This window comes from Dendrobates tinctorius, unplaced genomic scaffold (assembly GCF_039654945.1).
Source record: "Dendrobates tinctorius isolate UK_male_01 unplaced genomic scaffold, ASM3965494v1 ptg000296l, whole genome shotgun sequence".
In the NCBI taxonomy this organism is placed as follows: domain Eukaryota; kingdom Metazoa; phylum Chordata; class Amphibia; order Anura; family Dendrobatidae; genus Dendrobates; species Dendrobates tinctorius.
Genome location: NW_027361963.1, coordinates 3,761,365 through 3,783,858, shown reverse-complemented (window position 1 = coordinate 3,783,858; position 22,494 = coordinate 3,761,365). Strand labels below are relative to the sequence as shown.

Here is a 22,494-nt window from a genome sequence, read left to right as displayed (position 1 = left end):
TGATGTGGGTGAGATAATGATGAGGCTGAAGAGCCTGTGTATGCCAACCTGTGTGACCACAGGGAGGACAGAGAGAAGCTCTGTCACAGGACGTTATGCTGATGTGAACTGTATGTTACTTGCTTTAGTTTACGCTGCACAATAAACCGCATGGACTATACTGGTTTATGGAAACCCCGTGCTGGATCTGGTTTTGTGGCGGCTAAGCGAGAATCCCCTATCTGAATGACAGCGCTACCTCACAAGGGGTTAATTAGTGTGACATTTTTATAGGTTGGGTCGTTCTGGACACTGCAATGCCAAATATGTGTACTTTATTTGTGTTTATATAAATATTATCATGTTTTTTCCTTTATTTTGTGATTTATTTTACTTTTTTTCCTTAGTCCTTCTATGGGACCTTAACTTATTAATCTGACTGCAGATATCATGCATTACACTGCACATGTACTGCATTGACAGAAGCCTCTTAGACTGTGCTCCTGGCATGGTCTAAACAGCCTGTCACTGGCAGATCCCGAGGTTGTCATGACGATCTCGGGTTGCCATGACAACCATCGGCCCTCTCCCGGGCTCCTAAATGTTGTGATCGATATTAATTTATCGCTGCATTTAGGGTCTTAAAATGTGGATCTTTCTCCAGCTCCTGTGTGGTTCCATCCCTGGTGGAGGGAAACTTGGAGAAGTTGTGTTTCTTAGTGCTGCTCCTCCATCTGACTGACGAGGGTCTTCTCTGTCCCTCTCCTCAGGGTCCTCATCCTCCAAGTGCAGAGCAGAGAGTATTAGGCTTTGGCCTCACTGATTGTCTCTTCAAAAAATTCATTTTTTCTCATTAATGTGCACTTTGCACCCCATCTTGACTGAAAAATAACAGAAATGTAGGAATATTTGCAAATTTATTAAAAAAGAAAAACTGAAATATCACATGGTCATAAGTATTCAGACCCTTTGCTCAGACACTCATATTTTAAGTCACATGCTGTCCATTTCCTCGTGATCCTCCTTGAGATGGTTCTACTCCTTCATTGGAGTCCAGCTGTGTTTAATTAAACTGATAGGACTTGATTTGTAAAGGCGCACACCTGTCTATATAAGACCTCACAGTGCACGTCACACCAAATGAGAATCTACTCTCAAGATCACATCTCACCACCTGTGCACTTGACCCGATCCCATCCCACTTCATCCCAAACCTCACCACAGTCTTCATCCCAACCCTAACCCATCTCTTCAACCTATCACTAACAACTGGTGTTTTCCCCTCAAGCTTTAAACATGCCTCCATCACACCTATCCTCAAAAAGCCCTCTCTTGACCCATCCTCTGTATCTAGCTATCGCCCTATATCACTTCTCCCCTATGCCTCCAAGCTACTGGAACAACACGTCTACCTTGAACTGTCCTCCCATCTCTCTTCTTGCTCCCTCTTCGACCGCTTACAATCTGGCTTCTGGTCACACCACTCCACTGAAACTGCCCTTACTAAGGTCACCAATGACCTCTTAACCGCCAAGAGCAAGCGACACTACTCTGTCCTCCTCCTCCTGGACCTGTCGGCTGCCTTTGACACAGTGGACCATTACCTATTATTACAGACCCTCTCATCCCTTGGCATCACAGACTTGGCCCTATCCTGGATCTCATCATACCTAACAGACCAGACATTCAGCGTCTCCCACTCACACACCACCTCTTCACCTCGACCCCTATCTGTTGGAGTCCCACAAGGTTCAGTCCTAGGACCCCTGCTCTTCTCCATTTACACCTTTGGCCTGAGACAGCTCATAGAATCTCATGGCTTTCAGTATCATCTCTATGCTGATGACACACAGATCTACATCTCTGGACCAGATATCACCTCCCTACTAACCAGAATCCCTCAATGTCTGTCCACTATTTCATCCTTCTTCTCCGCTAGATTTCTGAAACTTAACATGGACAAAACAGAATTCATCATCTTTCCCCCAACGAACCTATCCATTACAGTAAATTGATGCCCACTCTTCCCAGTCCCACAAGCTCGCTGCCTCGGGGTAATCCTTGACGCTGATCTCTCCTTCAAACCACATTTCCAAGCCCTTTCCACTTCCTGCCGACTTCAACTCAAAAATATTTCACGAATCCGTTCATTCCTCAACCAAAAATCTGCAAAAACCCTAGTCCATGCCCTCATCATCTCTCGCCTTGACTACTGCAACCTCCTGCTCAGTCCCCTCGAACACTCTCGCACCCCTCCAATCTATTCTAAACTCTGCTGCTCAACTAATCCACCTGTCCCCCCGCTATTCCCCAGCTTCTCCCCTCTGTCAATCCCTTCACTGGCTCCCCATTGCCCAGAGACTCCAGTACAAAACCCTAACCATGACATACAAAGCCATCCACAACCTGTCTCCTCCATACATCTGTGACCTCGTCTCCTGGTACTTTCCTGCACGCAACCTCCGATCCTCACAAGATCTCCTTCTCTACTCCCCTCTTATCTCCTCTTCCTACAATCGCATACAAGATTTCTCTCGCGCATCACCCCTACTCTGGAACTCTCTACCACAACATATCAGACTCTCACCTACCATCGAAACCTTCAAAAAGAGCCTGAAGACCCACCTCTTCCGACAAACCTATAACCTGCTATAACCACCGATCGACCAAACCGCTGCATGACCAGCTCTACCCTCGCCTACTGTATTCTCACCCATCCCTTGTAGATTGTGAGCCTTCGCGGGCAGGGTCCTCTCTCCTCCTGTACCAGTTATGACTTGTATTGTTTAACATTATTGTACTTGTTTTTATTATGTATACCCCTCCTTACATGTAAAGCGCCATGGAATAAATGGTGCTATAACAATAAATAATAATGATAATAATCATGAGGTCAAAGGAACTGGCCAAGGAGCTCAGAGACAAAATTGTGGCAAGGCACAGATCTGGCCAAGGTTACAAAAGAATTTCTGCAGTACTCAGTGTTCCTAAGAGCACAGTGGCCTCCATAATCCTTAAATGGAAGAAGTTTGGGACCACCAGAAGTCTTCCTAGACCTGGCTGTCCAGCCAAACAGAGCAATCGGTGGAGAAGAACCTTGGTGAGAAAGGTAAAGAAGAACCCCAAGATCAATGTGGCTGAGCTCCATAGATACAGTAAAGAAATGGGAGAAAGTTCCACAAAGTCAACTATCACTGCAGCCCTCCACCAATCAGGGCTTTATGGCAGAGTGGCCCGACGAAAGCCTTTCCTCAGTGCAAGACACATAAAAGCCCGCATATAGTTTGCTAAAAAATACATGAAGGACTCCCATGAGAAATAAGATTCTCTGGTCTGATGAGACGAAGATAGATCTTATTGGTGATAATTCTAAGGGTTATGTGTGGAGAACACCAGGCACTGCTCATCACCTGCCCAATACAATGCCAACAGTGAAACGTGGTGGCAGCATCATCAGCTGCAGAGACAGGTTGACTGGTTGCAATTGAAGGAAACATGAATGCGGCCAAGTATAGGGCTATCCTGGATGAAAACCTCTTCCAGAGTGCTCTGGACCTCAGACTTGGCCGAAGGTTCACCTTCCAACAAGACAATGACTCTAAGCACACAGCTAAAATAACTCAGGAGTGGCTTCAGAACAACTCTGACCATTCTTGACTGGCCCAGCCAGAGCCCTGACCTAAACCCAATTGATCATCTCTGGAGAGACCTGAAAATGGCTGTCCACCAACGTTCACTATCCAATATGACGGAACTGGGGAGGATCTGCAAGGAAGAATGGCCGAGGATCCCCAAATCCAGGCGTGAAAATCTTGTTGCATCATTCCCAAGAAGACTCATGGCTGTACTAGCTCAAAAGGGTGCGTCGCGTCTACTCAACACTGAGCAAAGGGTCGGAATACTTATAACCATTGGATATTTCAGTTGGTTTTTTTTTTAACAAATTTGCAAAATTTCTACATTTCTGTTGTTTTAGTCAAGATGGGGTGCAGAGTGTACACTAATGAGAAAAAAATGAACTTTTTTGAATTTACCAAATGTCTGCAAAGAAACAGAGTGAGAAATTTAATAGGGTCTGAATGCTTTACGTACCCACTGTATATAGACAGATACACGGCAGGTCATGTATTCAGTCTGTGTGTCTCCACAGATGGATCAATGAGGAGAAATCCACCAGAGAGATGTCCCCGTCCTCTGTATCCCCAGGACTGTCCAGAGGAAAATCACAACATCCTGGAGGATCATCAGGTAGATGACACTGAAGCCCTCACAACATCTGACCATGAAGTGATGGGACCTGAGCTCATCTTACATTTTACTTTTTAGGGCGAAGATCTGATTAATATTAAGATTGAGGTTATACATGGAGCACAAGAGGCGATCACAATATGGGCCGATCAGCAGGGTGAGCAGGGGAGACTCATGTCTGTTCTGTGGTCACCTACTACTCTATCTTCTCATGACACAATTTATTTCATCACTGTGTGTCTCCACAGATGAATCCAGGAGGAGAAATCCACCAGAGAGATGTCCCCGTCCTCTGTATCCCCTGGACTGTTCAGAGGAGAATCACAATGTCCTTGAGGAACATCAGGTAGATGATGCTGGGCCCTTATCTGGATCTGTATATGGGGGGACATTTCTGATTGAGGTCATAGATGTCACAGATTTTGGTGGTTTCTTGTATTGTGCTGATTGTTACATCTGATATATCAGGGGGAAGATCTGATTAATATTAAAGTGAAGGATGAGACAGAAGAAGAAGCGATGACGAGGGGGGATCAGCTGTGTGTGATTGAAGTGAAGGAGGAGATTCCCGTAGATGTTTCCACAGGTGTGTAATAAGGTCCAGCGCGTGATGATGACTGGCGTGTGATTATAATGATGCCTCCCACTGTCTCCTACACTGAGGTCAGCATGTTGGTCTCTCTGCATCCAGGCCGGCCGCCCGGTGGAATGAAGAGCCCTGTGGTAAGTCAGTAAGTGGCATGCTATGGAGGTGTGGGTCAGACATACGTCTGTCGTTCCTCTGCCACTATGGAGGCCATCTTGGATGTAGAAGGACCAGAACATCTGGCCCTGTCGCCGCACCCTGGTGTAAAGCAACCAGACCCATCACACCCCCCCCGTTACACACACCTCCTCGGTGTATTGCATCCAGCCCCGTTGCCCTTCCCTCGGTGCATAACAGCCAGCCCTGTTGTGCCCCTAGTATATAACATCCAACCCCATTGCCCCTTAGTGTATAATAGCATTATGACTCCTGAGATGTGAGGATGAAAAAAAATGAATAAAAAAATGGATCTGTGAGGCATATAATGTGGGAAATGTTTGTCACAAAAATCAACTATAGTTGTACATGAAAGAAGTCACACCGGAGAGAAGCCGTACTCATGTTCACTATGTGGGAAATGTCTTATAAACACAATACTTCATACTAATCTCTTTAAAAGGGGTTTTCTGATTGTGAAAAACCATTGTCTCTCAGGCTAGTTTCACACTAGTGTTTATTCGACGCAGCGCACGGCGCCGCTAAGCCCCGCCCCCTGCCGGCTCCCTGCCCGCCCCATCCGGTCATCGCCGCCTACTATCGCACATGGACGCTTGCAATCTGCGCACCCTATCTTTAGCATAGGGTGCGCTGGCCGTGCGCTAGTAGGATTTTGGCGTGCGCGGCGCACTTTTGAAGGTGCGCGCCGAGCGCAGCATGTTGCATTTCAGCGTACACAGCGCACCTTCAAAAGTGCGCAGCGCACGCCAAAATCCTACTGGCGCTCGGCCAGAGCACCCTATGCTAAAGATAGGGTGCGCAGATCGCAAGCGTCCATGTGTGATAGTAGGCGGCGATGACTGGATGGGGCGGGCACGGAGTCGGCAGGGGGCGGGGCTTAGCGGCGCCGTGCGCTGCGTCGAATAAACGCTAGTGTGAAACTAGCCTTACAGACACACATACTGTACTGTATTCACTCTCCCCTGGTTCAGTGCTGAGTCTCCGCTGCTGCTATCAGTGTCTGCTATTGGCTGCAGTGCTGATATCACATTGACAGCGCTGCCGCCTGTAAGGGAGCTCAGTGGTTTTGAGCGGCTGATGCCATTTATTCTGGCAGAGCCGCTGATCTCCGTTTTTGGCCATAGTGCTCTCAATGAGACGTCATCACTGCAGACAACAAGACAATGATAATGTTATTTCTATGGCGCCAACATATTCCGCAGCACTTGACATTTTAGAGGGGACTTGTACAGACAATAAAAGACATTACAGCATAACAATAATCTCATAAATCAGCAGATACCAAGAGGAGTGAGGGCCCTGCTCACAAGCTTACATTATGAATGGTAATCTGGTCATTACCAGAATGGAGGGCACGGGTAGGGTGGTAGATGAGACGAGGGAGGAGATGTAGGGTGCTGCTGAAGCATGGAACGCTTTGTGAATGACAGTAATAAGTTTATATTGAACTCTGTAGCAGATGGGTAACCAGTGCAATGCGTGGCACAGAGTAGAGGCATCGGTGTAACGGTTAGTGAGGAATATGATCCTGACTACTGTATTCAGGACGGATAGTCCTGAGGGGAGGGTTTGGTAAGAGGCAGACCGATTAGTAGAGAGTTACAATAGTCCAGACGAGAATGAATAAGAGAAACAGTAAGAGTTTTTGCAGAGTCAAAAGTAAGAAAAGGTCGAATTCTAGAAATGTTTTTGAGGTGCAGATAACAAGAGTGAGCCAGTGATCGAATGTGGGGGGAGAATGAAAGCTCGGAGTCAAGTATGACCCCAAGACAGCGGGCATGTTGCTGGGGAGGAATGGTGGAACCACACACGGAGATGGCAATGTCGGGTATAGGTAGGTTAGTGGAGGGAGGAAACACAAGGAGTTTTTGACAGTGTCAGATATAGGGGAGACATGATGTTAGAGACAGTGGACAGACAATCACTGGTGTTTTGTAATAATCACCGAGGCAGGACCCAGTCTCCCTGAGCATCGTAATGCTGTGATGTGCGGTGAAACTCCGTCCCCAGCACAGTCACTCAGGAGACTGGGTCCTGCCTCGGTGATGCCGCTTCAGCTTCCAATTCCGGAAGTTGTCGTGACATCACCGGACATCAGAGTCAGCGGCAACCGGGGGTCATGTAATGGAGATGAGTGTACAGTGATAGCGCCGCTCACAGGCACATTTGGAAATGCAAGGTATTTGAAGAAAGCCTTATTTCCAATGTTTAAATTGATTTGCCCAGTACACATTGTAGTGGACAACCTCTAAGGTTGTGATGTCATTATGGGTTGTATGAATGACGGCATGTATTACTCAGCTTGTATTAGTCCGATGAAGGAGCTGGACCGGCTCCATAACACGTAGCTTAATAGAATAAATTTAATAAGATAAGAAAACTCTCCCTACATCCTTGGCAGCACTTTCAGAAGCCCATTTTTTACTTATACTTTTATCCTGATTCTTTCCATCTGGACCTCTTGGTGGAGGATCAGGCGGCACCGCTGCAGCCAAGGAGGATCAATCATGTTAACACCAGGGTTGTGCCTGGAGCTGCACAGCTAATCCAGGGGAGTAGTAGCCACTCACCTTAACCCAATATTATCTGCTGATTCACACAAGGAGCGCTTTTTATTTGTTTTTATAAAGTAAATTTAGAAATCCCTTCTGTATTGTAGAAAAAATTCACATCCAATCTATCCTTCATCCTTATAGGAAATCCTTGTGAGAATAACGGTTTATCACTAAATTGTAAAAAAGAAGATACCAGGAAGCAGTCTAATGGAGAAAACCTCAATACCCTTCATGGAGCTCCTGGAGTTCACAGCACTTCACTTTCCTATAATCCTCCTAATCATGAGGAACCCTCTCCTGAGCAATCTCACATTGTTACCACAATTCCAGGTGACAAAGTGGATACAAGATTTCAGTGCGACAAGCAACTTACTACAAGCTCAGATTTTTTAGCACAAAGAAAACACAAAGGAAAAAAGACATACTGCTGTTCAGAATGTGAGAAATGGTTTACAAATAAAGCAAAATTTCTAATACATGAGAGAATTCACACAGGAGAAAAGCCATATTCATGTTCGGAATGTGGGAAGGCCTTCACAGAAAAAGGGAGTCTTAGTAAACATCAGAAAATTCATACAGGAGAGAAGCCGTATTCATGTTCGGAATGTGGAAAGGCCTTCATGGAAAAATGGAATTTTAATAAACATCAGAAAATTCATACAGGTGAAACTCCATACTCCTGTTCAGAATGTGGGAAAGGCTTTACAGATAAATCACACTTTGTTATACATAAGAGAATACACACAGGAGAAAAGCCATTTTCATGTTTGGAATGTGGGAAATCCTACACAGATAAAAGGAGTCTTAATACACATCAGAGAATTCATACAGGAGAGAAACCATTTTCATGTTTGGAGTGTGTGAAGGCCTTCAGAAAAAAAAGCGATCTTATTAAACATCAGCGAATACACACAGGAGAAAAGCCATTTTCATGTTCAGAATGTGGGAAATCCTACACAGAGAAACAGAATCTTACTACACATCAGAGAATTCATACAGGAGAGAAGCCATACTCCTGTTCAGAATGTGGGAAATGCTTTACAAAGAAATTACACTTTGTTATACATAACAGAATACACACAGGAGAAAAGCCATTTTCATGTTCAGAATGTGGGAAATCCTACACAGAGAAAAAGAATCTGATTGCACATCAGAGAATTCATACAGGAGAGAAGCTGCATTCATGTTTGGAATGTATGAAGGCCTTCACAAATAAAGGAAGTCTTATTATACATCAGAGAATTCATACAGGAGAGAAGCCATATTCATGTTTGGAATGTATGAAGGCCTTCATAAATAAAAGCGATCTTATTAAACATCAGAGAATTCATACAGGAGAGAAGCCATTTTCATGTTTGCAATGTGTAAAGGCCTTCACAGATAAAAGCGATCTTATTAAACATCAGAGAATTCATACAGGAGAAAAGCTGTATTCATGTTTGGAATGTGTGAAGGCCTTCACAAAAAAAGGCGATCTTATTAAACATCAGAGAATTCATACAGGAGAGAAGCCATATTCATGTTTGGAATGTATGAAGGCCTTCACAAATAAAAGCGATCTTATTAAACATCAGAGAATTCATACAGGAGAGAAGCCGTATTCATGTTTGGAATGTGGGAAATGCTTTACACATAAAGGCAATCTTACTACACACCAGAGAATTCATACAGGAGAGAAGCCATTTTCATGTTCGGAATGTAGGAAGGCCGTCACAGATAAAAGGAGTCTTATTATGCATCAGAGAATTCACACAGGAGAGAAGCCATACTGATGTCACAATGTGGGAAATTTTTAGAGCTAATTCAAGTCTTGCTGAACATGAAAGAACTCACAAAGGGGAGAAACCATTTTCGTGTTTATAATGAGGAAAATGCTTTACAGGTAAATCACCACTTAATAAACATCAGAGAATTCACACAGGAGAAAACCTGTATTTGTCACGATTTCTACTCTGCTTCTGTCTTTTTGTTACTCTGTGTCGGGACTGTCAGTCTGTGCTGGGTCTGTGCTGCAATCACCTGTGTTCATTTTCCTTAATAAGGATTCTACGTAAGCATGCTAGTTCCTCCCCCCAGTGTCAATCGTACACTTGCTGTTGCCTGTGTAACATTGATCCCTCTGCACTCTGTGCCTGACCCAGCTTGACTTGATTCTCTTCCCGGACTCAGACCATTTGCTTGTGACCTGTCTTTGCTTGTGCCTGCTCCGTTACCTGTTTTGTCTCTCTGGCTTTCCTGACCTCGGCTCGTGTATTGGACTTCGTCTCTGACTTCCCTTTGTCATACTGCGCCATTTCCTGGACCTGACCTCGGATTGTTTGACCTCCCTTTACTTACAGTAAGTAGTTTATATAGTTACTATTGTGACTCGCACCACATTATGATTGACCGTTAAAATTTTTTCAGTTTCCCACCTATAGATCCGTTACATACTTTGTGTGATCAGGTGGCGAATCTGACTCAGTCCAAGCTTTAGCCTTGGAACAACACAAGCTGGCTTCCTCTCATGCTCAGTTACAGGGCCAGATTTCTGGCATTCTTACTGCCCCTCAGAATCCCTTTCCTCAGACCGCTGTTATGACTCCTGTACCACCTGACGTATCGTTAAGTTCCCCTGAACCTGTTATAGCACTCCCTGACAAATTTCCTGGAAAAGGACCAGTTCAGAATTTTTAAAGAGAGTTGCAAATTATTGTTTACCTTGCACTCCCGGTCATCAGGGAATGAGTCAGAGGGTGGGAATAATGCCACTTTTGTAGGGGGGGTCCTCAGACCTGGGTATTTTCCCTAACCTCTCTTAATCCTAAATGTCTTTCGGTGGACGACTTTTTTGAAGCTTTAGGACAGATCTATGACGAACCTGACGGGGTCAATGTGGCAGAGACAAGGATCATGAACCTGACATGGGAACCGCACAGCAGAAAACAATTGTGCTGAGCTTCATCAGTGGTCTGAGGTCCTGTGGAATGACGCAACTCTCAGATGTCAATTCCTCAGAGGTCTTTCGGAGTCTAATAAGGACACTCTGGCTCTACATGCTACGCCTGGTTGGTGGGAGGCCATGACTCAGGCTATCCACATGGATCGGAGGATGCGGGAGAGACACAAGGTGCAAGAAAAGGCTCCATTTTGTCCAACTGGCCCGGTTTGTGCACCTGAGGTGGAAACTATGGAGGTTGGTGCTGCTAGCTCAAGGATTAAGGAGAGGAGATGCCATTGTGACCAAGCTGGACTGTTGTGAGCTCATTTTCTCATTCACCTTTAATGTCCGATGAACTCCCTCTGCTGGTGAAAGGAGGTGGTGAAACTGATTTGGATGGGAGAGACCTGTCACCAGGACAGGTGGATTGTGATTGGACATCAGGAGTCTCTGAGTGGATATAAGGCAGCCGACGCCCTGTAGGGTTGCTGGTGATTTCTCTGCTCTGAGTTCTGGTCTCCAGTTCAGTTCCTTTCTTCAAAAGCTAAGTTTTGCTCTTCTATTGTTCCATGAGATTTTGTCTGATTTACTTAGTTTTTTGTTCAGCAAGCCCCGCCTGGGGCTTTGCTGAATTTCCATTTTGTCCCTGATCGGTTTGATCTCTTTTTTGCTCTGTCTTCAGAATATATCGGAGTGCTGATATAGGGATTTTGAAGTCTAGTGACTTCAGGGCTGTTTTACCTATCAGACGTGTTGGGACATTTTTGGTAGGGTTTTTTGCGGATTGCAGCCAGCATCTTTTCTGTACTGTCCTATCTAGTTAGTTGGGCCCCATCGTTTGCTCTGCCTGTCTTTCTATCTGTGTTTGTGTTTTCATCTTTTTTCACCGACAATACATGTTGGGGGCTGTCTATTGCTTTGGGGCAGCTTAGATTTCCCCTTTCTTTCTTTAGGCTTATTTAGTTCTCCGGCTGTGACGAGGCATCTAGGATCACCGTAGGAACGCTCCACGGCTACTGTTAGTTGTGAATAGGACCAGGGGTCTGCAATCCGCTAGCTACCAACCTCTCCGGTTTTCTGGACTTAGCTTGCATTTTTGTTTTTTCCTCCGGTGACTCATTCATAACACTGGACATTTTTTAAAGGATTGCTTGGCACGACCTGCAACAAACAAGCCGTCGGGAAACGAGTAAGTCTGGGTGATTATTGACGAGGTCACTCAGATTTACAGGTACCCTTTTACTCCTCTGATAGTGTTGTTGAATGCTGAACTTCTTTTTCAAGATGAATGTCTGTTCACATTTGCCTTTATTGACTGCGGATCTGCTCCTAATTTCATAGATGCGGGACTGGTTCTGAAGTTAGGATTAGGGACAGTTAAGCTAGAAAGCCCCATTCAAATCGTGGCCATTGACAGAAAAACGTTGTTTCAAAATCTGGTTCGGTTAGTTACGGCGTAGTTCAAACTCAAGGTGGGGTCTCTTCATAAAGAATTAATCTCTTGTACTGTTTTGGACAATTTACCTGCTGGAATTGTGTTGGGTGTTCCTTGGTTGCGTACGCATAATCCGATTATTGACTGGAATCGGAGAGATATTGTCAAATGGGGTTCTTATTATATTGAAAAATGTCTTAAACCTGTGCATGTTTGTTCCTTTAGTCTGGAGGGTCTTCCAGAATACCTGAAATACTTTGGAGATGTTTTTTCAGAAAGAGTCTAAGATATTACCTCCTCACCACCTCTATGACTGTGCTATTCTTCCTAATGCCAAATTACCCAAGGCTTGCTTGTATAACTAGTCTGGCCCTAAGTGTTCAGCCATGAAAGTGTATATCAGCGAGAATTTACAAAAAGGTTATATTCGCCCTTCCTCATCACCGGTACCTGCCGGATTATTTTTTGTTAGAAATAAAAATGGATGTCTTCGTCCCTGCCTCGATTTCTAATAATTAAACAAAATAACGGTTAAAAATGCTTATTCACTTCCACTTATCCCCGATCCATATAATCAACTCTCCAGGGCCAAATGGTTTTCCAAACTGGATCTTAGAGGGGCATATAATCATATGGATTTGTGAGGGTGATGAGTGGAAGACAGCATTTTTAAAGTCTGAATGTCTCTTTGAAAATCTCATTATACCTTTTGGTCTAACAAATGCACCTGCAATTTTTCAAAATTTTATGAATGTATTTTTTCTGCTTATATTGGGAGATTTATTGTGGTTTGTTTGGATGACATTCTAGTTTTCTCACCTGACGTGGATTCACATCTGTAATGATAATGTCAATATGACGTAAGGTTCCTTTATTACACCACAGATGACACCTTGCCTGACAGCAGCTACGGCCACTCCTCCTTCCCCCGTCGCTCACACACAAAACCAGTCTAACCTGAATTCCTAGTGTGAGCTCCTTCCTGCCTCACGGAGGGTGGTCCCTTTGTCTCTGAAACATGTGCAGCTTCTCATTGACAGTAATGGGGATATAATCATTTGGTCATAAATCGCGGCGCGGTTATGGTAGAGCCACGAACATAACATTTCTGCAATATGTGTCGACCCAGCATCCTAGCCCAATTTTTCACGGTTCCAGTGCTGACAGAATCCGAAAAATAGATTTCTCCTAAACGGTGTGACATAATTACTGCATGTTTGGTCTCGAGTTATTGCCTTCGACAGGCCGGAAAAGATGAGCCTATGTGCATGTTTATACAAGGTACCCTCTGCGAGATGCAGTTATTATAAGTTTGGTAGTCAGATTCTAACTCCAAGCGAAAGGGGAGGACCCTCACCAGACAGCCCCTTTTATGATGTCATGACCCAGAACTATAGAGCACACACACAGTTGGGAGGCCTATTCGAGCAGAGATTCCATGCCAGAAGGATGAATGGAGACGTGTAGCTCCGCCTTCTTCCCACATGGTTAGCCTAAGACCATCTAAGCACATGTCAGTGTTAATTTCTGTTTTTTTAAACACGCTTATTTTTATATTTGCATTGTACATATCTATGTCTCAACTTTGTTACAATCTTTTTATCTCTGTAACACTGCCCGTCTTTTGGGAATAAATTATAACTTTATTAGTCTGTCTTCATGCTCTAGAAACGATTTTACATGCCTTTAAGATAATTACGCTGCTGATTTGGGTTGGCTCCGAACCCCTCTATTAAGTTTAAATATTAATAAGAGAAAATCTGGAGCTGGTGGCGGCGAAGTGTGGTCTGGGTCCCAGGTACTGCTGACTGTGACAGAAGGGGATTTTATAAGCTGATTGGGTGGCTGCGACCAGAGCATTTTATTATTCCCTCACTGCCAGTCCTCATTGAAGCAGCCAGCCAGCCACCAATTATCCCAGGTGTAGTTCCCTGACTGATCTGCGGGTAAAGGGGGGCGCCGGAGAGCTGCGAGTTCCAAAGTGGAACTGAAAGGTGGGATATACTTAAATCCCCACAGTTCGTGAAGGATTGTTGGCAGTGGTGGGACACCCAAAATAACTCCCCTGCGATAAATTGTTAGGGCAAGACTAGCCTGCCGTGTTTTTTATCACATTGCGGCAGTGGTGGGATAACTAAGATAAGCCCCCTGTGCATGTGATAGCCGTGTATCGGCAGTGCGTTGTGTCCCTCCGTCCGTGGCCGTTTATTGTAGAGGTAGATGTTTCTGAGGTCGGGGTGGGAGCTTTATTGTCTCAAGGTCCTGAGACTTTAACTAACCTGCGACCATGTGCATTCTTCTCTAAAAAATTTTCTAGAGCTGAAACTATAATGTGGGTAATCAAGAGTTGCTTGTCCAGTTGGCCTCTGAAGAGTGGAGGCTTTTTTCGAGGGAGCTGTTCATCCAGTGACCATGGTGACGGATCACAAAAATCTTGCTTATATTGAATCTGTCAAGCATTGACATCTAAACAGGCTCAATGGTCTTTATTTTTTTTTTTTACAATTCAATTTTTCTATTCGGTTCAGAGCAGGGTCTAAGAACGTGGAGGCAGATGCCCTGTCTTGATTCTGTGTCTCCTCCAGAACCTCCTTCCGCTATTCTTCCTCAGGGTGTTGTTGCCATTGTTTCCTCTGGAGCTGAAATCCAAACTGCTCAGTCCTTGGCTCCTTGCAATACTCCTGAATGCAAGCTGTTTGTCCCTGTGTCTCTCAGATTATGCCTCTTGCAGGATTTCTATGATTCTGTGTTGTGGTCATCTTTGGGTCACTGCCATCCAGAAAGCAGTTGCTAGACTCTTTTGGTTGTCTGCTATGCATAAGGATGTTAGAGATTTTGTGTCTCGCCAAAGTACAGCATTACCGGCCGGCCGGGGAACTGGCTCCTCTGCCAATTCCAGAAAGACCATGAACTCATTTGTCCATGGGTTTCATTTCAGATTTACCACGGTCTGGGGGGATGACTGCTATTTGGGTGGTAGTCGATCGCTTCAGCAAACAAGCGCACTTCGTCCTACTATCTGGGTTACCCAATGCTGAATCTCCAAACTGTTTATTGTTCATGTGGTACGATTGCATGGGATTCCTCTGAATATTGTATCTGATAGGGTTGTACAAGTCATCTCTAGATTTTGGAGGGCTTTCTGCAGAAAATTGGGGATTGATTTGTCCTTTTCCTCTGCTTATCACCCTGAGACTAACGGTCAGAGAGTACAAATCAGTCTTTGGAGGAAATTTTAAGATGATTTGTCACTGATCAGTAGGAGAATTGGTCATTTGATCCGCTGGCTGAGTTTGCCTTTAACTGTCGGATTAATCAGCCCACAGGGATCTCGCCATTTTTCTGTAATTATGGGTTTCATCCTCATTTTGGTGAGTTTTCCAGGATAAGTTCTGGGTGTCCTGAGGTGGATGTCACCATCCAAGAGCTGGGGGATGTTTGGAGGAAGGTTAAAAAGAACAATTGGGTGGCTCAGCCTCGGCAGAAGCGGAATGCTGATAGGAGGGGCTCATCAGGGGTCGCCTTCAAAGTGGGAGATAAGATATGGCTTTCCTCTAAAGGGGGTTTTACACTAAGCAATATCGCTAGCAATATCGCTAAAACGTCACTGGTTTTGTGACGTTATAGCGATATTGCTAGCGATATCGCTATGTGTGATACTTACCAACGACCGGCTCCCCCGCTGCTCATCGCTGATCGCGCGAGAATGTCCGGCTCCATTTCTCGTCGGGCGCTTCCTGCTGAGACTTCCTGCTGTGACGTCCAGCGACGCGTGGAGGCGGGCGGGAGGACACAGGATCGCTGTGTGTGAATGGTAAGTATCGTGCGCTGCGTCGCTGCTGCATCGCTGTGAGATCTTTCTGTATGAAAGCTCACTAGCGATCATTTAGCGATGCACCAGCGATCCTGACCGGGTCGGATCGCTGGTTGGATCGCTGGTGCATCGCTAAATGTAAAAGAGCCTTAAGAATATTAAGTTGAAGGTGCCCTCGCTAAAGTTGAGTCCTAGATTTATTGGTCCATATGAAATTCTGGAGGTGGTCAATCCAGTTGGCTTCCCGTAAAAGCGCTCTCGTTCTTTCTGTATTCCTAATATGTTCCACAAGTCGTTGTTGAAGGAATTTATTCCTCCTGTTTTCACCGCCGCTGCCTCCTCCGGTGTCTTTTGAGGGAGGCTTAGAATATGAGGTACAAAGGGTCATTGATTCCTGAATAGTTCAGAAATCCCTTGGTACATTGGAAGGGGTGTGGACCTGAGGAACGATCCTGGGAGCTCATTCTGTAAGGGCTTATCGGTTGGTCCAGGTGGCCCCCATTGAAGAGGGGGTACTGTCATGATTTCCATTCTGCATATTTGTTACTTTGGGTCTGTACTGCAATCACCTGTGTTCATTTTCCTTAATCAGGCTTCTTCTTAAGCATGCTAGTTCCTCCCCCCAGTGTCAATCGTACACTTGCTGTTGCCTGTGTAACATTGATCCCTCTGTGCCTGACCCAGCTTGACTTGATTCTCTTCCCGGACTCTCACCAGTTGCTTGTGACCTGTCTTTGCTTGTGCCTGCTCCCTGTTACCGGCTTTGTCTCTCTGGCTTTCCTGACCTCGGCTCGTGTATTGGACTTCGTCTCTGACTTCCCTTTGTCATACTGCGCCATTTCCTGGACCTGACCTCGGATTGTTTGACCTCCCTTTACTTACAGTAAGTAGTTTATATCTTCACTATTGTGACTCGCGTCACAGTACTCATGATCATTCTGTGAGAAATGCCTTACAGATAAATCAACTCTTATCACACAGGAGAGAAGCCGTATTCATGTTCACAGTGTGGGAAATCTTTAGTAAATAAATCAAATCTTGTCAGACAAGACTTAAGGCATACAGGAAATAAACTGTAATTATGTTCACTGTGTGTTATAAATTTTAATAAACATTGCTCAGAATAAATGAGTGCACCCTTTTGATAAGTAAGTTTTTAATTAAAATCTCACTGAACACAAGAAAAAATTTTTGGCAACAAGGAGTTTCATAGAACTTTTTTTAACCCCTTACCGACAGTCAGTAATAATCCATTCATGCATGCTGGTACTTATTGACGTGGGACGGATTATTACGTCCAGGCGATCGTGCGCCGGCTGATTCTGACAGCTGGCACTAAGTGCCAGGAGAGGTCCCGCACTACTCCCAGCACTTTTATCCCCTAAATGCTGCCATCGAACTCGATCATTTCGGGATCTAGTAGAGGGACAATGGCCCCTCTGCCCTTGGATCAGAGACCGCGCTGCGTGATGGGTCAGCAGAGCTAGGAAAGTTGCTTGATCATGTGCAGTGCATGATCAGCAACTTTCTCTGTCAGTGCAGAGCTGACAGTTTACATAGCATGGGGATGTTACATAGTGGGACAAAGTAAAAAACAAACAAACATGTTTTTCAAGTAATTGAAAAAATATTTACAAAAAAAATCTAAATATAATGTATCCATAAATATTTGTATGAAAAAATATTTAAACAGTAAAAATACACATATTTGGAATCTCTGCATCTGGAACGACCTGATCTATAAAACTGTCCCACCAGTTAACCCCTTTAACACCATAAAAAAGAACAATGCTCGATCATCATACCGCCAAACAAAAAATGGAATAAAACATGATGAAAAAGACATTTTTTTTGCAATAAAAGGCGTCTTTTAGTGTGTGACAGCTGCCAATCATATATACCTGATACTAATCTGATATCGTTGTAATCGCACCGACCCGTACAATAAAGTCGCCTAATCACTTATACCGCACAAAGAACGGCATAAAAAAATCAAACTAATTCTTCACCCGCTGTTGATTTTTTTCATTCTGCCTCCCAAAGATCGCAGTAAGGCTCCTCGCACATTTACCCCACACTCTGCTCTTTTACCGGGGTTTCCATGTAAATCTCTTAAATACATGATTCAGACAGAACCCCCGGCAGAAGACTCCCTATAATGAGTCAGATGGAGGCTCTGTGCACGCCCTCTGACTTGTGATCTGGCGTTGTTCGTCTTTGTAGGATTGTGTAAAAGTGCCGTCAGCCACAGTTTTGTGCACTTGTGAAAAGGACACCGGGGAACAGAGGAGAGAGTCCAGAGTCTCTCTGCTGCATCATTATAGTGAATGGATCCCTCGGGGTTTATCTAAATCACGTCACTCAGAGATAGGCTGGAGTCACAATAGCGATTTTAAAATCGGTCCGATTTTGTTCCTGTAAAGTCAGACGAGTGTAATGCAAGTGTCATGCGTTTTCTCCTTTGCCTCATTGGGGAACACAGAGACTGTGGGTGTATGCTTCTGCTGCTAGGAGGCTGACACTAAGTGGAAAAAAAGAGGTTAGCTCCTCCGCAGTATACACCCTTGCCCCTATTGCGGGCGGAAATCAGTTTTTTGCTTAGTGTCCTTGGAAGCACACGTGTCTGGGTCTCTCCATACTTCTTTTTCTAAGCTAAGACATGGGCGACGGACCCTATTGAAAGGGGTCGATCTCCCCAAACCAACAAAAGGCGAGCACGTGTTGAGTATCGTCTCCACGTATCCTTTCCTGCACCGTGGGACATATCTGGGCCATTTTCCCCAGACATCTTTTCTTATTTTTCTTCATTATTTTATTATTTTATTTTTTCTATGAAGATTAGACAGGGGCAACAGATCCTATTGAAAGGGTCCGATTTCCCCAAACCATCAACGGACGAGCACGTGCGAGTGTCCCTCCACGTATCCTCTTCCGCGATGTGGGACATGATGCCGGACTTAGCCCTGGCCACCCCTAGGTATTGAAACCATGGCCTTGTACAGAGGCACAAGACTAGTCTGTGCGGCCCCCACTGCTCCACCAACGCAAGACGGCGGTGCTGCAAGGTGGCGGACGGTCCCTCTCAGCCCTGGAAGGTGACAGAGTTAGGGTGCCTGCACCGTCCTGGATGTTACCCCCCTACCTTCTACCTGGACGGATCAAGACGTCAGTATCCAGGGCACGGATGAAGGTACAGGCAGCGGGGAGGGCTCTGCGGCATCCGATGAGTTCTTGGCAGGGGGCCAAGTGGAGCGCTTCATGCGGCGCTTCCCGCAGTCCCGTCTTGCCCCCTAGGCGGCGGGACGGATGCTGTTTTCAGTACAGCCCCCGCTCGTCCGAGAGCATGTATAGAGCTGGTAATGTCCGGCGCCGTCCTTGGCCCTGCAGGTGGATTAGCCCGCGGCGTCGGCTGGTGAAGGCTGTGGCCGGAAGTCCTGGCGTGACGTCATTTCTGCCGGCCCGTCCTCCGGAGGAGGAGGCACAGTAGGGCGGGCACCAGAAAAATTGAATCCCCGGCTTCACGTCGGGGTAGGCCGCGACCGGGGAAAGGAAGGTCGGCCCGCCCTGCAGCAACCGGCGCAGAGGCAGCGGGTGCGGGGGCACAGGAGCGGGTAAGTGCAGCCCCGTCCACGAGGCACGCTACAGCTCGAGCCGTGCCCCCCCACTCACTGGCAGGGCAGCGTCCTGGCAGATAGAATATGGCTAGGAGAGGGAATATGCACACGTTTCTTTACGCTGCATGCAGCTCCTGTAGGGCTTCGTGTCCGCGGACGCAGAGCAGCAGGTTGTGCAAAGCCTGCGACTCCGAACGTGCCCAGGAGCCCTCCCCCACAACCGAGCCTAGTGATCAAATCCTCCGGAATGGACCTGTCAAGAGTCTCCCACTTATCGCTTACAAAGTTGATCGAGTCTCTTCGCGCCTCAGATAGGGGCAGGAATAGTAGCTCGCATATCTGGGAAGGCTCCTCCACCTCACAGGAGCCTCCTGCGTGCAGGGGCCGCTCTCACTCCAGGCAGACCCGGAGGAAACGAATCCACACGGTGTCACCTAGTCCATCCGGTGCCTTGGCATCCGTAAGCTCTGCTTCTCGCTCCCCGTCACCTGTGGTTGATAGCGAGCAGTCCTCAGATGAGCCCCTTGACCTGGACTCTCCAGGGTCATGTGAGACAGTGGACAGCCTCATAGAAGCCGTCAATCAGACCCTGGAGATTGAGGATGATCCCGCAGCGGCTACAGGGCATAAAGTGGCATTTAAGCGAGTGAAGCGGCCACACAAAATCTTTTCCTCTCACCCTGAGTTTGAGGACATAGTGCAGCGGCACTGAGAACGTCCAGACCAGCGTTTTCTTGGGTCAAAAGGCACTCGAAACGAGGTACCCATGTGCTCCGGACCTCTATAAAGAATGGATGGAATCCCCGATAGTGGATCCTCCGGTTTCACGCCTGGCCACTAAGACCTTATTATCTGTCCCTACTGTTTCCTGGATTAAGTATCCCACGGACCGCCTTATTGAGAGCCTAGCTCATTCAGTATAGGAGGCGTCAGGGTCTGCACTCGCTCCCTCGTTCGCAGCAACTTGGGTAGCTAAGGCTATGATATCATGGTCAAGAAGCAAGGTCGTGCAGGAGCAGGGTCTACCTACAGAGATTTCGGAGGTCGCAGGCTATGTAATTATTGCATCTTTGGATGCGGCCAATTGTTCGACACTTGCTGCCGTTAATGCAATCTTTATCAGAAGAGCCCTGTGGTTGAGGTCATGGCGAGCCATTTCTACTTCCAAGAAGTCCTTGACTTCACTGCCTTATCAGTGCGGCCGCCTATTTGGGGGAAAAGTTGGATCAACTCATCTCAGACTCCACAGGAGGAAAGAGCGGGTGTCTCCATCAACAAAAGGTTAAACCGCTTTTTCGTCACCCAATTCAGGCACGTTTTCGGGCCTTTCGCAACCCCGGGTGGACTACGGGGCCCAATTCCACCACCTCAAGCGGAGCGGCAGGTCTCATATAGTGCCAACCCATTGGGGAGAATGCGTGCTCAACAGGCCAGGTCGAGAGAATCCAGATCCCAGAGATCATCGGCCAAATGGCTCGGGACCTTTACCAGACAACACCAGCAGGGGGGGCAGCCGCCTACTCTGGTTTCACCACGTTTGGGTCAGTGTCGCTCGCGACGCATGGGTGAAGGAATTGGTGTACTCAGGTTACAAAATAGAATTTGTTAGTGGCCCTCCAAGATGGCTTTTTCTTTCCCGGCTTCCCAGGGTAGATGCCCAGGCAAGGGCTCTATTGGGAGCCATCAAATTGCTCCAGCACAACGGAGTCATTATTCCAGTGCCGGAACACGAAGGAACTCAGGGATTCTATTCCAACCTCTTTTCGGTTCCCAAAAGGGACGGGTCGGTCAGGCCTGGGTTGGACCTGAAGCTTCTGAATAGATTCGTCAAGATCAGCCATTTTCGGATGGAGTCTCTCCGTTCTGCCATATCGGCCATGGAGCAGGGAGAACACTTCGCTTCAGTAGACATCCAGGATGCATATCTGCATATTTCCATTTTTTTCTCCTCATCAGAGGTTTTTACGCTTCGCCATCAACGATCAACATTTTCAGTTCATAGCGCTACCCTTCGGACTAGCCATGGCTCCCAGAGTGTTTACAAAGGTTATGGCAGTTATCATGGCCATACTGCATTCTCGAGGCAAAGTCGTCTTGCCTTATCTGGACGACCTCTTGGTCAAAGGCCCGTCAATACGGGCATGCGAGGAAAATGTCAGCATCACGCTGGAGACCCTTGCCCGCTTAGGTTGGTTGGTCAATGCGAAGAAGTCATTCCTTGTGTCAGCTCAGAAGATTTCCTTCTTGGAAATGATCTTTGACACTTGCCGAAGGCTGGTGATTCTCCCTCATGTAAAGGTACGGGCTCTCCGGCAGGGAGTCCGGGCACTTCGCCAACCAGTCCCTCATACCATCCGAGCTGGGATGAGGAGTCTAGGGAAAATGGTGGCAGCAATGGAGGCGATGCCTTTCGCCCAGTTCCATCTTCGCCCCTTGCAGCACGCCCTCCTGTCGGCTTGGAACAAGAACCCTTTCACGCTCGATCGGCAGTGTCGTCTGTCCTCTCAGGTCAGGCAGTCTCTTGGATGGTGGATAACCAGTTCCTCTCTGACCCAGGGGAAACCCTCTCCCCCAGACCATTGGTGGGTGGTAGATATGGAAGATGGCTAGCACTCGGCTAGTGTAATGAATAAACGGTGCTAGTGAAAGGGAGCCTCTGGTCCCGTAAATGTAAAGTCAATATAGAATCACTGCACACGTAAATTATGCTAAAGTGAGCTTTTTATTATTTAATTGACGGTGATGAAGCGACAGCTGACGTTTCGGCCTAACAACGGCCTTTATCACAGTCGCTGAAAATAATAGAATGTACAATAAGAATTCAAATAATTATATACAAAATATAGGAATTATTTCCGAAGAAGAGACACTATTGAAGGCAAATGTCTTAATGTCATAGGATCAATTAAAAAGCATAGAGACTCAGCACAATTGAAGAGGAACAAGGAGGCGGCAGATATAACAAAGTATAGTTAAAGTGAGCTCATATCCCTTTTGAAGTAGAGTTTTGGTAGTCACCGGTTGATAGTTTATCACTGCTAGGCAATATTTCAAAAAAATGCGGATTATCCTACATGTAGAGGTAAAAGGGAGTGTGATTAGACAAAAGTATATGTGTGTGTGTATATATATATCTACACCAATAGTAGATCTAATTGCAATCATG

The 22,494-nt window shown here is 46.2% G+C and overlaps 1 protein-coding gene across 2 annotated transcripts in view; it reads left to right on the top strand.

Moving 5' to 3' along the window:
• Positions 1-16,847, top strand: part of LOC141073066 (uncharacterized) — a 296,352-nt gene extending 279,505 nt beyond the window's left edge. For both annotated transcript variants that reach the window (XM_073560383.1, XM_073560384.1), the window contains 5 exons: positions 4,130-4,227; positions 4,306-4,384; positions 4,476-4,573; positions 4,696-4,813; positions 7,687-16,847. In XM_073560383.1, the coding sequence (XP_073416484.1) occupies positions 4,130-4,227; positions 4,306-4,384; positions 4,476-4,573; positions 4,696-4,813; positions 7,687-9,317 (2,024 nt within the window). In that variant the 3' untranslated portion in view covers positions 9,318-16,847. The remainder of the gene's footprint in view (positions 1-4,129; positions 4,228-4,305; positions 4,385-4,475; positions 4,574-4,695; positions 4,814-7,686) is intronic.
• The last annotated feature ends 5,647 nt before the right edge of the window (positions 16,848-22,494 follow it).